At 42.6% G+C, this 16,339-nt stretch overlaps 1 protein-coding gene across 2 annotated transcripts in view; it reads left to right on the forward strand.

The window, feature by feature from the left end:
- The window catches only part of UXS1 (UDP-glucuronate decarboxylase 1), a 79,799-nt gene that overhangs the window by 22,365 nt on the left and 41,095 nt on the right, over nucleotides 1-16,339 (forward strand). For both annotated transcript variants that reach the window (XM_036873257.1, XM_036873255.1), the window contains exon 5: nucleotides 6,779-6,839. In XM_036873257.1, coding sequence (XP_036729152.1) covers nucleotides 6,779-6,839 — 61 coding nt within the window. The remainder of the gene's footprint in view (nucleotides 1-6,778; nucleotides 6,840-16,339) is intronic.

Raw genomic sequence — 16,339 nt, forward strand, 5'->3', positions numbered from 1 at the left:
AAACTTCCCTGTTAGAACTGCTTTTGCTGCATCCCATAGGTTTTGGGTCATGGTGTTTTCATTGTCATTTGTCTCTAGGTATTTTTTGATTTACTCTTTGATTTCTTCAGTGATCGCTTGGTTATTTAGTAGCGTAGTGTTTAGCCTCCATGTGTTTGTGTTCTTTACAGTTTTTTTCCTGTAATTGATATCTAGTCTCATGGCATTGTGGTCAGAAAAGGTACTTGATATGATTTCAGTTTTCTTAAATTTACCAAGGCTTGATTTGTGACCCAAGATATGGTCTATCCTGGGGAATGTTTCATGAGCACTTGAGAAGAAAGTGTATTCTGTTGTTTTTGGATGGAATGTCCTGTAAATATCAATTGATTAAAGCTTGTGTTTCCTTATTTATTTTCATTTTGGATGATCTGTCCATTAGTGAAAGTGGGGTGTTAAAGTCCCCTACTATGATTGTGTTACTGTCGATTTCCCCTTTTATGGCTGTTAACATTTGCCTTATGTATTGAGGTGTTCCTGTGTTGGGTGCATAAATATTTACAATTATTATATCTTCTTGGATTGATCCCTTGATCATTATGTAGTGTCCTTCTTTGTCTCCTGTAATAGTCTTTATTTTAAAGTCTATTTTGTCTGATATGAGTATTGCTACTCCAGCTTTCTTTTGATTTCCATTTGCATGGAATATCTTTTTCCATCCCCTCACTTTCAGTCTGTATGTGTCCCTAGATCTGAAGTGGGTCTCTTGTGGGCAGCATATATACGGGTCTTGTTTTTGTATTGATTCAGCCGGTCTGTGTCTTTTGGTTGGAGCATTTAATCCATTTACATTAAAGTACCTATTGATATGTATGTTCCTATTACCATTTTCTTAATTGTTTTGGTTTTGTTTTTGTAGGTCTTTTCCTTCTCTTGTGTTTCCTGCCTAGAGAAGTTCCTTTAGCATTTGTTGTAAAGCTGGTTTGGTGGTGCTGAATTCTCTTAACTTTTGCTTGTCTGTAAAGGTTTTAATTTCTCCTTCGAATCTGAATGAGATCTTTGCTGGGTAGAGTAACCTTGGTTGTAGGTTTTTCCCTTTCATTACTTTAAGTATGTCCTGCCACTCCCTTCTGGCTTGCAGAGTTTCTGTTGAAAGATCAGCTGTTAAACTTACGGAGATTCCCTTGTATGTTATTTGTTGCTTTTCCCTTGCTGCTTTTAATATTTTTGCTTTGTGTTTACCTGTTGATAGTTTGATTAATATGTGTTTCGGTGTGTTTCTCTTTGGGTTTATCCTGTATGGACTTTCTGTGCTTCCTGGACTTGATTGGCTATTTCCTTTCCCATGTTAGGGAAGTTTTCAACTATAATCTGTTCAGATATTTTCTCAGACCCTTTCCTTTTCTCTTCTTCTTCTGGGACCCCTGTAATTCAAATGTTGGTGTGTTTAATATTGTCCTAGAGGTCTCTGAGACTGTCCTCAATTCTTTTCATTCTTTTGTCTTTATTCTGCTCTGCAGTAGTTATTTCCACTATTTTATCTTCCAGCTCATTTATCCGTTCTTCTGCCTCAGTTATTCTGCTATTGGTTCCTTCTAGAGTATTTTTAATTTCTGTTATTGTGTTGTTCATCACTGTTTGTTTGCTCTTTAGTTCTTCTAGATCCTTGTTAAATGTTTCTTGTATTTTCCTCATTCTGTTTCGGAGATTTTGGATCATCTTTACTATCATTACTCTGAATTCTTTTTCAAGTAGGTTGCCTATTTCGTCTTCATTTATTTGGTCTTGTAGGTTTTTACCTTGCTCCTTCGTGTGTGACATATTTTTTTGTCATTTCATTTTTTTTTTTGTTTTTTATGGGTGGGGCTGTATTCCTGTCTTATTGGTTGTTTGGCCTGAGGTGTCCAGCACTGGAGTTTGCAGGCAGTTGGATAGAGCTGGGTCTTGGTGCTGAGATGAGAGCCTCTGGGAGGCCTCACTCTGATTGTTATTCCCTGGGGTCTGAGGTTCTCTGTTAGTCCAGCGGTTTGGAATCGGAGGTCCCACCACAGCAGCTTGGGCCCAGCCTCTGGCCTGGGAACTGAGATCCCTCAAGCCAGTCGCTGGGGGTTCCTCCCGCCCCCTTAGGTGTCCGTGGCCCCCCACTCGTGCCTGGTAGGTGCCCTAGTTGTGTGGAGACACAAAGTTAATTGATTTTTTTCAGGAGTCTTCCTGAAGCCTGACCCCAGATCCTGTGGGAAAGCCTTTCCTCTAAGGCCCTTTGTCAGTTTGATTTCTGCAACCTGTGACAATTCAGACAAATGTCCACATCAGTGTCATTGGCCCCCCCCGCCAATAAAACTCCCAAATAGTCTGAGTGTTGGCAGAAGGAAGGATGTAGGGGCGTTGAAACCTTCCTTTCCCGAGCCCTGCGGACTTCTCAGCTCCTGCAGATTCGTGGCACACGGTCTGAGGCCACGCCTGCCCTCTTCTGGCTCCAGCAGGTGGTCAGATGGTTTCTAGCACCTGTTGACCGGTCTCAGAGGATTCCAAAGCAGGAATGCCATTTGTTGGGCCTGGAACCCAGGACCACATGGAAGCACCATGGGATGTTAGGGATGGGGAGCCTGTGATTTGTCCCATTCAGTCATCTGTTTGCTTTTGTCCCCATACTACCAGTACATTGGGAAGTTTCCAGAACTGAGTCCAGGTGAAGCGGCTGGGAGGGAAGAATGGTATTAGATGGTGGACACTCTTACTTGAATCCATGTCCAGAGGAAGGTCCTGGGTCCTGCTCATGCTTTGTTTTGGCTCCATCTCTGTCTTGGCCTCGGGCACAGGGAGCTCGCCCTTGAGTGTGTGGAGAAAACTCCCAAGTGTCTGGGGTAACAGTCGGGTCTTAAGAGGTTTAAAAAAGAAAAATGAAGACATTCATTCATGAAAGTTTGTATATTTTTTTTCCCCTGGGACGTGTTTGGACAATGTGTTTATTAGCCTTGTATGAGCCCTTTATCAAGTCTAGAATAAGAAGGAAGCAATGGAGAGCAATTTTTTTTGATCTCAGTGTTTTCATTAAATGATCAAGGAGAAATGAGGATGGAGAAAATTCATCAAACTAAATGTGTTCATTCACTCTCTTCTTGCCCTCAGCTGTTAAGTTATATGCAGTCAGCAAGCTATCGATTTTAACTCTTAACTGGAGCAGACGTTGTTACTTGTTTTTTTAACTGATTCCATCACTAATAGGCTGTTATTTGTGCTTTAATCTTTCTTGCCACTATTCGGTGCTGAAATGACACTGCCTGTAACATTTCATTGGATGGGAACCAGAAATCCTGCCTTCAATAGGACTGCTGTAATTTGAGGAATGTTAATTGAAGCTTTTTAAAAAATAAATTGTTTACAGTAAGAAGTAACCCACCACAAGTTTTACCTTGGCTGAAAAAGAAAGAAAAAGTCTGCCCACCAGTGATCATCTTCTTTAGAGAATAACATGAACTTTCTTACGAAAAGAAAGTGAATCATTTAGGTAACTTTTCTAAGGCAGTGGCTTTACACACAGGAGCTCTTGAATTATGAGAATTATACAGTTCCCTTTGATACTTCTGTGATGTTCTTGTTCCTTTTAACTTGGGAAAAGAAGCACACGTACGACTGTAATCTTAAATAGTTTTCTGGTAACTCATTCCTGTGAAACCGTGAGAGTTCCCTGTAAGCTGGGCACCGAGGGTGAGTGCTCGCCCCGCGGCGTTGCTTTGCTGTGACTCAGCCTGGAAGGGTTCTGTCCCTCTAGTGGGTGAGCCACTCAGGCGACAGCTGGGCCCTGGTTACTGGGTGAGTCAGAAGGTCAGGTGCGGACGTGACCTTGTGGAAGTTGGAGGAGCTCTGTCTAGTTTCATTCCTCCTGACTTTGTGTGATAGGAATGTTCACACAGCCATCCTGACCCTGGCAGCATAAGAATGTCACTGGGAGGAAATACGTGATCGTCACTTGGGGGCAGAGGGGCCCCAAGAAATAAGGACACAGTTGACAGGTCAGCACCAGTTGACACAGGGAGGCACAGAGGTCCGTGCCGTCCTAGCAGCCTGGGTCGTGGACTCTGCGGTGTTTTGTTTGTTTTGTTTCTAGGGAGTACTGACACCTGGGCCCCCCTCCCTGCAATGGTGCTCTTATTGGCCTAGCATGCAGACTGGGCTTTGGGGGTTTGCACATCTCCCCGAGTCATTCTAATGTACAGGCAAGTTGCATTTCTTTTCTTTCTTTCTATTTTTTTTTCTTTAAATTTTATTGAAGTGTAGTGGATCGACAGTGTTGTGACTCTGGTCCTTCTGTCCTCCTAACCTCACGCTCCAGTTCCTGATAGTCGGCTTGCGTGCTGTTTCATTCCATCTCCACATCTTTGAACATTCTTTGAATAGATAGCGGGTGATAATGCTAATTAAAATTCTGAGTAGAAGGACCTAGGCTCTCCTAACAAACAGGAAGTTTAGAGTGGGGAATGCGATAACTAACGACTATAGGATCCATCTGGGGGGTAAGGAAAGGTCCGTTACGGAATTCACACTTCCTTCTGCCTTCTTGCTGCTTCTCACTCAGAAATGCAGGCTTCAGGTGGGTGGCCTCCCGCCCCCGCCCCATGGCTGCTGTGTCCCCAGCGCAGGGCGTGGTCTGGAACAGGTGCTCCGGAAAAGGTGCCTGAGCACACGAATCCGTGGGTGAGTGGCACCTGGGTAGGATTTTAAAGGGGCCCCGGCCTGAAAGAAGCCCACACCTCGCCCTTGCCCTGCCCACCCAGCTTGGGGCTCGGGGCTCAGCCCCTCGCACGGCCAGCTCGGTCACACGGCTGTCACCACAGCCTGGGGGTGCACACCCAGCAGGACCCTGGCTCCCACCTAGAGCTTTGTGCCCTGAGTCCTCAAAGCGAGGAACGAGGGCCGTGAGATCGTTTTTTAAACTTTCAGTAACATGATCACCCACGTGGAATCTGAAACTTGGTTGTTACACGTCGAAGAAAAACAGGGCACGAAAGCAGCCAGCGTTGCGTTTCTTAAATCAAGGGCTTATTAGCACACACTGTTTGAAGTGGTTTTCTTAGTCATCCTGCACCAGTGACTGTGTGTCAGGCGGCTGTGTCTGCTTCAGTTTTATTTCTTTTAAGTATATTTCCTATAAGAAAACCGTTTGCTCTTCCTGCCTGGTGTAAGTAGCATATCTGGTTTCATGTTAAGCTTTCATGCAGGCACTGTTCTAAGCTCACCACTTGGATGAAAATCGGTTTCAGTGGACAAATTGGTCACCTCCTCCTGGAGGCACGAGTCTTGTATTGTGTTCCCTCCTCCCACTTCCTTCCCAGGGTGCAGCCCTGGCCCGCCCTCCCCCGTGACTCTCTAAAACCCTTCAGCCTGGAGGGGATGAACCCTGGTGGGTGAAGGAAGGGAGGCGTCAGAACGGCCTGGAGGAGAAGCAGGCTGGTGGGCAGCGCGGGGAGGGTGGGATGGAGCTGAGTCAGCTGGGCCCGTGGATGCGGGGAGCTCAGACTGAGGCAGGAGCGGGGGTGTCGGGCCCGCGGAGAGCCGGGTACCGGGCAGGTGGGAGGGCTGCCCCGGCCCCGCTTCATCAAGCGCTTACTGTGGTGGCCGGGTCCCAGGACGGCTTGTGGGCAGCCCCCTGGCTCGAGGGAGCAGGAAGCCCCGAGGTGCCCAGAGCGCCTGGGGGGTCTTGCCCCAGGGGTGTGGACAGGGTCACAGAACTGACACGGGAAGGCTGGTATTCTCACCATCCCCTGGGCGTCTCCCAACTGCCTGCCTGTGTTTGGTGTCTGCATGGCGAACTTGACCTTTTGAGAGTCTGGAAGCTCCTACGGGGGGGATCACGTGCACTGCCAACCCGCCCCAGCTCTGTTGTCAGCGAGCTTCACTCCTTCAGGAGACGGGAAGCACCTGCTTCAAGGTCTTCTGTCTGAGGACCTGTCCTGCTCCGTTAAGTTCAGCCACCGCTGAGGAGATGCGTTCTGCGTCCCGGCTGCGGGTGTGGAGGGGATGGAGACGGGGCCCCCGCCCAGCACATCTGCAGTTAAAATAATAACTCTAGAGCTGCTTTCTCCACATTTTTTTAAAAGCCCTTTTGGATCTGACCGAATCACTTTAAGAGTGGATATTTCAAGTCTACATTTATCAACTGTCTTTTGACACTTTATATGTCTTTTATGCTGCCCCAGTCCTGGAACATCCGCGTGGGTTGGGGACTGGTGGCACCTTGATGGGGGCAAGAGGCATTGAAAGATAAGGTGAGACCCCAGACAGGTTCAGACGGACCACGGGGGGCAGAAAGGGCTGATGCCCAATCGCTTTGTCCAGGGCCCCCGGCTGGGTAGGGGAGGCTGGAATTGTGAGACTGCCCAAACAGGGGAAGAGTCTTACTTACACCTTCTCTTCCTCTTGGGGGTACAGTCGGCAGGGCTGGGTCTGTGACTCCACACAGCCGATTTCTTCCTCCCAGGCCAGGGCACGGCATCTCGAGAACGCCGCCCCTTCCGTGTTTTGTGTTCAGCTCTGGCTGCCAGTGGCTAGTACTTCCTGACGTTTTCCCTGCCCGGGGATAGCATCGCATGTCACACCTGTTTGATTGTAAACAAGGAGCAGGTTGATCTTGAACTCAGATTAACCAGTGCTTGCTTGGTTGCTGCAGCCCTCATTTGGAGAAGAGAGGGGAGCAGACAGTAACAGTTCTCAAATCCGGCATTTGTTTTGGTGGCAAGTAGAGAAAATACTCACATGAGATGTTTGACTCTTTCTTTTATAATCTCTTTATGTTATACAGCTTCACCCAGAAATACCCGCCTGTAAAATTTTTATCAGAAAAGGACCGTAAAAGAATTTTGGTAAGTTTACACATCTGATTCATATTTGTAATCAAGGAATTTGCTTTTTAAATGAAAGTGTAATTCACAACCCGTAAAAGTCACCGGTACAGTGTATACAGTTCAGCGTATACAGTGGTTTATGGTTTGTTCACAAAGTCCTGCACCAGCTCCACATCCTAATTGCAGAACATTTTATCGCCCAAAGAAACCCCTTAGCCATCAGCAGTCATTTCCCATCCCACCCCCCTGCCCCCCCAGCTCCTGGCAACCACGAGAACGACTTTCTGTCTCTATGGATTTGCCTGTTTGGGGCATTTCAAATGATACAATGTGTGGTCTTTCTCTTAAACTTCAGTGTTTCCAAGGTTCATCCGTGCTGTAGACGAATCCGGGCTTCATTCCTTTTTAGAGCTGAATAATTCCATTGTGTGGTCGTACCACACTTTGGTTATGCAGTCATCAGTTGATGGGCATTTGGGGTTGTTTCTCCTTTGAGGTTATTGTGAATAATGCTGTTGTGAACATACGGGTGGGTACAAGTTTCTGTGGACATAGGTTTCCTCTCCTTTTGGGTATATGTACACCTAGGAGAGGAATTACCAGGTCGTATGGTGAGCCTGTCTGCAACTTTCTGAGGAAATGTGAAACTTTCCGGAGCAGTGGTTTTTAAACCCTTTGCTGGTTCACACACCACCTTGGTAAATACACCGCGGGCTTCCTCGGCTAGTGGTCTCCTTGTTAACGCGAATACAAATTCACCGGTGAAAGAACCCCATGTGCGTGCCATGCAGCAGAGTGTGTCCAAAGAGATCAGCACCTTTGCATTTTGTAGAAGTGCCAGCTTTGTTGAGATATAATTCATGTACTGTGCAACTCACCCCCTAAAGTGTACAATTCAGTCGTTTTTAGTACATTCACAGGGTTGTGCAACCATGATCGATTTCAGAACATTTCATCCCAAAAGAAACCCTGAGCCCGTGAGCAGTCACTCCCCATTTCCGCAGCCCCTCCACCCCTAGGCAACCACGGATTTACTTTCTGTCTGTGGACATTTGCCAATTCTGGGTATTCATACAGGTGGAATAATGCACTATTTGGCCTTTTGTGACTGGCTAGCATGTTTTTAAGATTTATTCATGTTGCAGCATTTATCTGTACTTCATATCTTTTTATTACCAAAGAATATTCCATTGTATGGATAGGACACATTTTATTTATCCATTTATCCTATGAGTCATGTGGCAGCTCTTTAAACTTTGGAGGAACTGCCAGACTGTTTGCCACGTCGGCTGCAGCGTTTCACATCCCATGACATGCAGCAGTGTATGAGGAGTCTGATTTCTCCACGTCCTTGTCAACACTTGTCATTATAGGTCTTTATTTGTAGCCCTCCTCGTAGGTGTGAAGTGCTGTCTCATTGTGGTTTTTATTTGAGTTTCCTGATGGCTGGTGATGTTGAGCATCTTTTCATGGGCTTATTGGCCATTTCTGTATCTTCCAAGGAGAAATGTCTACTCAGACACTTAGCCCATTTTAAAATTGAGTTCTTTTTCTTTTCATTATTGAGTTCTTTATCCTAGATCTAAGTTTCTTATCAGATACATGATTTGCAAGTATTTTTTTCCCATTCTGTGGGTTGTCTTTTCGCTTTCTTGATGGTATTCTTTGAAGCACAAAAGTTTTAAATATCGATGAAGCTTATTTTTTCTTTTGTTCCTTGTGCTTTGGTGTCACATTTAAGAAGTCATAGCCTAGGGTCTTCCCTGGTGGCGCAGTGGTTAAGAATCCACCTGCGAATGCAGGGGACACGGGTTCGAGCCCTGGTCCGGGAAGATCCCACATGCCACAGAGCAGCTAAGCCTGTGCGCCACAGCTACTGAAGCCCGTGCACCTAGAGCCCACGAGCCACAACTACTGAAGCCCGCGCACCTAGAGCCTGTGCTCCGCAACAAGAGAAGCCACCGCAGTGAGAAGCCTGTGCACCACAACTACTGAGCCTGTGCTCTAGAGTCTGTGAGCCACAACTACTGAGCCCTGTGTGCCACAGCTCCTGAAGCCCACACACCTAGAGCCTGTGCTCTGTAACAAGAGAAGCCACCGCAATGAGAAGCCCCTGCTCGCCGCAGCTAGAGAAAGCCCGTGCACAGCAATGAAGACCCAAAGTAGCCAAAAATAAATAAATAAAATAAATTTATTAAAAAAAAAAAAAAGTCATAGCCTAATGCAAGGTCACAAAGATTTGCCCTGTTTTTTCCTAAGAGTTTTTACAGCTTTGGTGTCTTACATTTAGGTCTCTGATCCATTTTGTGTTCATTTTTACGTATGGATTTAGATAAGGGTCTCCCATCCTTTTGCACGTGGCTGCCTAGTGGCCTAGCCCTGTCGGCTGACAAGACTAATCGTGGCCTGTTGAATTGTCTTGCCACCCTTGTCAGAAATGAACTGACCATAAATGTGAATGTTTATTTCTGGACTCTCTATTCTGTCTGTTGATCTATATGCCTATCCTTGTGCCAGTACCACACTGCCTTGATCACTCACTGTAGCTTTGCAGTAAGTTCTGAAACTGGGAATTGTGGGTCCTCCACATTTGTTCTTCAAGATCATTTTGACTGTTCTGGACCCATTACAGTTCCTTGTGAATTTTAAGACCAGCCCATAAGTTTCTCCAAAGAAGCCAGCTGAGATTCTTACAGAGACGCATGGAATCTGTAAGTCAGTTTGGGCAATATTGCCATCTTAACAGTATTGCCTTCCGGTTCTTGAACATGGGGTGTCTTTCCATTTATTTAGGTCTTCAGTAGTTTCTTTTAACTTTTTTTTTTTTTTGTAGTTTTCAGAAGACAAATTTTGCACTTTCTTTGTTAAATTTATTCTAAAATGTCTTATCCTTTTTGATGCTAGTATAAATTGAATTGTTTTGCAAGTTCCATTTTTTTAAATTAATTTTTAAAAACATTTTATTATAGAAAACAATAAAAACAATAAAATATAAACAAAAATAGCAGTATAATGAACTCTTCTGAATCCATCATCCAGGTTCAACTCATAGTTAATCTTTTTTATTTCTGAGATATACATTTTAAAGTAATAACTAGAATTATGACTTATAACATTATACCAGAACATATAAGATTTTTAGAAATTTCATGTAATGTCTGAAACATTTATATTAACATATTTCCATACAAATAACCCAATGAAAGTTTAGTAGTAGTTGTTTTGTTTGTTTGTTTTTATACTGTAGGTTCTTGTTAGTCATCAATTTTTATACACATCAGTGTATACATGTCAATCCCCATCACCCAATTCAGCACACCACCATCCCCACCCCACCGCAGTTTTCCCCCCTTGGTGTCCATATGTCTTTTCTCTACATCTGTGTCTCAACTTCTGCCCTGCAAACCGGTTCATCTGTACCATTTTTCTAGGTTCCACATACATGCGTTAATATACGATATTTGTTTTTCTCTTTCTGACTTACTTCACTCTGTATGACAGTCTCTAGATCTATCCACGTCTCAGCAAATGACTCAATTTCATTCCTTTTTATGGCTGAGTAATATTCCATTGTATATATGTACCACATCTTTATCCATTCGTCTGTCGATGGGCGTTTAGGTTGCTTCCATGACCTGGCTATTGTAAATAGTGCTGCAATGAACATTAGGGTGCATGTGTCTTTTTGATTTATGGTTTTCTCTGGGTATATGCCCAGTAGTGGGATTGCTGGATCATATGGTAAATCTATTTTTAGTTTTTTAAGGAACCTCCATACTGTTCTCCATAGTGGCTGTATCAATTTACATTCCCACCAACAGTGCAAGAGGGTTCCCTTTTCTCCACACCCTCTCCAGCATTTGTTGTTTGTAGATTTTCTGATGATGCCCATTCTAACTGGTGTGAGGTGATACCTCACTGTAGTTTTGATTTGCATTTCTCTAATAATTAGTGATGTTGAGCATCTTTTCATGTGCTTCTTGGCCATCTGTATGTCTTCTTTGGAGAAATGTCTATTTAGGTCTTCTGCCCATTTTTGGATTGGGTTGTTTGTTTCTTTAATATTGAGCTGAATGAGCTGTTTATATATTTTGGAGATTAATCCTTTGTCCATTGATTCATTTGCAAATATTTTCTCCCATTCTGAGGGTTGTCTTTTCGTCTTGTTTATGGTTTCCTTTGCTGTGCAAAAGCTTTGAAGTTTCATTAGGTCCCATTTGTTTATTTTTGCTTTTACTTCCATTACTCTAGGAGGTGGATCAAAAAAGATCTTGCTGTGATTGATGTCAAAGAGTGTTCTTCCTATGTTTTCCATTAAGAGTTTTATAGTGTCCGGTCTTACATTTAGGTCTCAAATCCATTTTGAGTTTATTTTTGTGTATGGTGTTAGGGAGTGTTCTAATTTCATTCTTTTACATGTAGCTGTCCATTTTTCCCAGCACCACTTATTGAAGAGACTGTCTTTTCTCCATTGTATATCTTTGCCTCCTTTGTGATAGATTAGTTGACCATAGGTGCGTGGGTTTATCTCTGGGCTTTCTATCCTGTTCCACTGATGTATGTTTCTGTTTTTGTGACAGTACCATATTGTCTTGATTACTGTAGCTTTGTAGTATAGTCTGAAGTCAGGGAGTCTGATTCCTCCAGCTCCGTTTTTTTCCTTCAAGACTGCTTTGGCTATTCGGGGTCTTTTTGTGTATCCATACAAATTTTAAGATGATTTGTTCTAGTTCTGTAAAAAATGCCACTGGTAATTTGATAGGGATTGTGTTGAATCTGTAGATTGCTTTGGGTAGTATAGTCATTTTCACAATATTGATTTTTCCAATCCCAGAACATGGTATATCTCTCCACCTGTTGGTATCATCTTTAATTTCTTTCATCAGTGTCTTATAGTTTTCTGCATACAGGTCTTTTGTCTCCCTAGGTAGGTTTATTCCTAGATATTTTATTCTTTTTGTCGCAATGGTAAATGGGAGTGTTTCCATAATTTCTCTTTCAGATTTTTCATCATTGGTGTATAGGCATGCAAGAGATTTCTGTGCATTAATTTTGTATCCTGCAACTTTACCAAATTCATTGATTAGCTCTAGTAGTTTTCTGGTGGCATTTTTAGGATTCTCTATGTATAGTATCATGTCATCTGCAAACAGTGACAGTTTTACTTCTTCTTTTCCAATTTGTATTCCTTTTATTTCTTTTTCTTCTCTGATTGCCGTGGCTAGGACTTCCAAAACTATGTTGAATAATAGTGGTGAGAGTGGACATCCTTGTCTCGTTCCTGATCTTAGAGGAAATGCTTCCAGTTTTTCACCATTGAGAATGATGTTTGCTGTGGGTTTGTCGTATATGGCCTTTATTATGTTGAGGAAAGTTCCCTCTATGCCCACTTTCTGGAGAGTTTTTATCATAAATGGGTGTTGAATTTTGTCAAAAGCTTTTTCTGCATCTATTGAGATCATACGGTTTTCATTCTTCAATTTGTTAATATGGTGTATCACATTGATTGATTTGCATATATTGAAGAATCCTTGCATCCCTGGGATAAATCCCACTTGATTGTGGTGTATGATCCTTTTAATGTGTTGTTGGATTCTGTTTGCCAGTATTTTGTTGAGGATTTTTGCATCTATATTCATCAGTGATATTGGTCTGTCATTTTCTTTTTTTGTAGTATCTTTGTCTGGTTTTGGTATCAGGGTGATGGTGGCCTCATAGAATGAGTTTGGGAGTGTTCCTTCCTCTGCAATTTTTTGGAAGAGTTTGAGAAGGATGGGTGTTAGCTCTTCTCTAAATGTTTGATAGAATTCACCTGTGAAGCCATCTGGTCCTGGACTTTGTTTGTTGGAAGATTTTTAATCACAGTTTCAATTTCATTACTTGTGATTGGTCTGTTCACATTTTCTGTTTCTTCCTGGTTCAGTCTTGGAAGGTTATACCTTTCTAAGAATTTGTACATTTCTTCCAGGTTGTCCATTTTATTGGCATAGAGTTGCTTGTAGTAGTCTCTTAGGATGTTTTGTATTTCTGCGGTGTCTGTTGTAACTTCTCCTTTTTCATTTCTGATTTTATTGATTTGAGTCCTCTCCCTCTTTTTCTTGATGAGTCTGGCTAATGGTTTATCAATTTTGTTTATCTTCTCAAAGAACCAGCTTTTAGTTTTATTGATCTTTGCTATTGTTTTCTTTGTTTCTAGTTCATTTATTTCTGCTCTGATCTTTATGATTTCTTTCCTCCTGCTAACTTTGGGTTTTGTTTGTTCTTCTTTCTCTAGTTCCTTTAGGTGTAAGGTTAGATTGTTTACTTGAGATTTTTCTTGTTTCTTGAGGTAGGCTTGTATAGCTATAAACTTCCCTCTTAGAACTGCTTTTGCTGCATCCCATAGGTTTTGGATCGTCGTGTGTTCATTGTCATTTGTCTCTAGGTATTTTTTGATTTCCTCTTTGATTTCTTCAGTGATCTCTTGGTTATTTAGTAACGTATTGTTTAGCCTCCATGTGTTTGTGTTTTTTACGTTTTTTTCCCTGTAATTGATTTCTAATGTCATAGCATTGTGGTCAGAAAAGATGCTTGATATGGTTTCGATTTTCTTAAATTTACTGAGGCTTGATTTGTGACCCATGATGTGATCTATCCTGGAGAATGTTCCGTGCACACTTGAGAAGAAAGTGTAATCTGCTGTTTTTGGATGGAATGTCCTGTAAATATCAATTAAATCTATCTGGTCTATTGTGTCATTTAAAGCTTCTGTTTCCTTATTTATTTTCATTTTGGATGATCTGTCCATCGGTGTAAGTGAGGTGTTAAAGTCCCCCACTATTATTGTGTTACTGTCGATCTCCTCTTTTATAGCTGTTAGCAGTTGCCTTATGTATTGAGGTGCTCCTATGTTGGGTGCATGTATATTTATAATTGTTATATCTTCTTGGATTGATCCCTTGATCATTATGTAGTGTCCTTCCTTGTCTCTTGTAACATTCTTTATTTTAAAGTTTATTTTATCTGATATGAGTATAGCTACTCCAGCTTTCTTTTGATTTCCATTTGCATGGAATATCTTTTTCCATCCCCTCACTTTCAGTCTGTATGTGTCCCTAGGTCTGAAGTGGGTCTCTTGTAGACAGCATATAGATGGGTCTTGTCTTTGTATCCATTCATCAAGCCTGTGTCTTTTGGTTGGAGCATTTAATCCATTCACGTTTAAGGTAATTATTGATATGTATGTTCCTATGACCATTTTCTTAATTGTTTTGGGTTTGTTTTTGTAGGTCCTTTTCTTCTCTTGTGTTTCCCACTTAGAGAAGTTCCTTTAGCATTTGTTGTAGAGCTGGTTTCGTGGTGCTGAATTCTCTTAGCTTTTGCTTGTCTGTAAAGCTTTTGATTTCTCCATCAAATCTGAATGAGATCTTTGCTGGGTAGAGTAATCTTGGTTGTAGGTTCTTCCCTTTCATCACTTAAAGTATATCATGCCACTCCCTTCTGGCTTGTAGAGTTTCTGTTGAGAAATCAGCTGTTAACCTTATGGGAGTTCCCTTGTATGTTATTTGTCGTTTTTCCCTTGCTGCTCTCAATAATTTTTCTTTGTCTTTCATTTTTGCCAATTTGAGTACTATGTGTCTCAGCGTGTTTCTCCTTGGGTTTATCCTGTATGGGACTCTCTGCGCTTCCTGGACTTGGGTGGCTATTTCCTTTCCCATGTTAGGGAATTTTTCGATTATAATCTCTTCAGATATTTTCTCTGGTCCTTTCTCTCTCTCTTCTCCTTCTGGGACCCCTATAATGCGAATGTTGTTGCGTTTAATGTTGTCCCAGAGATCTCTTAGGCTGTCTTCATTTCTTTTCATTCTTTTTTCTTTAGTCTGTTCCGCAGCAGTGAATTCCACCATTCTGTCTTCCAGGTCACTTATCCGTTCTTCTGCCTCAGTTATTCTGCTATTGATTCCTTCTAGTGTATTTTTCATTTCAGTCATTGTATTGTTCATCTCTGTTTGTTTGTTCTTTAATTCTTCTAGGTCTTTGTTAAACATTTCTTGCATCTTCTCGATCTTTGCCTCCATTCTTATTCTGAGGTCCTGGATCATCTTCACTATCATTATTCTGAATTCTTTTTCTGGAAGGTTGCCTGTCTCCACTTCATTGAGTTGTTTTTCTGGGGTTTTATCTTGTTCCTTCATCTGGTATGTAGCCCTCTGCCTTTTCATCTTGTCTATCTTTCTGTCTCCAGTTCCATTTTTATATTGCATATTCTCTTGGTAAATAGAAACACAATTGATTTTTTTTTTAATGAGAGTCACTTCTTTTTTTTATTTTTTAAATTTATTTATTTCTTTATTTTTGGCTATGTTGGGTCTTCGTTTCTGTGTGAGGGCTTTCTCCAGTTGTGGCAAGTGGGGGCCACTCTTCATCGCGGTGCGCGGGCCTCTCACTGTCGCGGCCTCTCCTGTTGCGGAGCACAGGCTCCAGACGCGCAGGCTCAGTAGTTGTGGCTCACGGGCCTAGTTGCTCCGTGGCATGTGGGATCTTCCCGGACCGGGGCACGAACCCGTGTCCCCTGCATTGGCAGGCGTATTCCTAACCACTGTGCCACCAGGGAAGCCCCACAATTGATTTTTGTCTTAATGTCCTGCAACCTTGCTCAACTCGTTGGTGAGTTCTAATAGTTTTAAGTGGGTTCCTTAGGATTTTCATGCAGGTCATGTTATCTGTAATTATAGGTGGTTTAGCTTCTGCCTTTTCAATATGGATGCTTTGTATTTCACCTTCTTGCCTAATTGTCTTTGCTCTAACCTCTAATACAGTGTTGAATAGAAGTGGGAGGAGCAGACGTCCTTGTCTTGTTCTTGATCTCAGGGGAAAGGTTTCAGCCTTTCACCATCAAGGGCCATGTTAGCTGTGGGTTTTCAGAGATGCCTTTCATCAGGTTGAGGAAGTTCCCTTCTCTTCCTAGTTTGTTCATTTTGCAACCAACCTTGCATATCTGTAATAAATCCCAGCTGATTACCGTGTATAATCCTTTTTCGTATATTGCTGGATTTGATTTGCTAGTATTTTGTTGAGGATTTTTATGTCTATGTTTATAAGAGATATTGGTATAGAATTTACCTTTTTTATGAGGTCTTCTTCTGGTTTTTGTATTAGTAATAATGGCCTCGTAGGATAAGTGGGGCAGTGTTTTTTCCTCTTCTACTCTTTGGGAAGACTTTGAAGATTTGACATTACAGTTGACCCTTGAACAACATGGGTTTTAACGGTGCTGGTGCACTTATATGTGGATTTGTTTCAGTAAAGACACACTACAGGGGCTTCCCTGCTGGCGCAGTGGTTAAGAGTCCACCTGCCAATGCATGGGACACGGGTTCGAGCCCTGGTCTGGGAAGATCCTGCATGCCGCGGAGCAAGTAAGCCCATGCACCGCAACTACTGAGCCTGCACTCTAGAGCCCACGAGACACAGCTGCTGAGCCCGCGTGCCACAACTGCTGAAACCCACACACCTGGAGCCCGTGCTCCACAACAAGA

This window comes from Balaenoptera musculus, chromosome 13 (assembly GCF_009873245.2).
Source record: "Balaenoptera musculus isolate JJ_BM4_2016_0621 chromosome 13, mBalMus1.pri.v3, whole genome shotgun sequence".
NCBI lineage: Eukaryota > Metazoa > Chordata > Mammalia > Artiodactyla > Balaenopteridae > Balaenoptera > Balaenoptera musculus.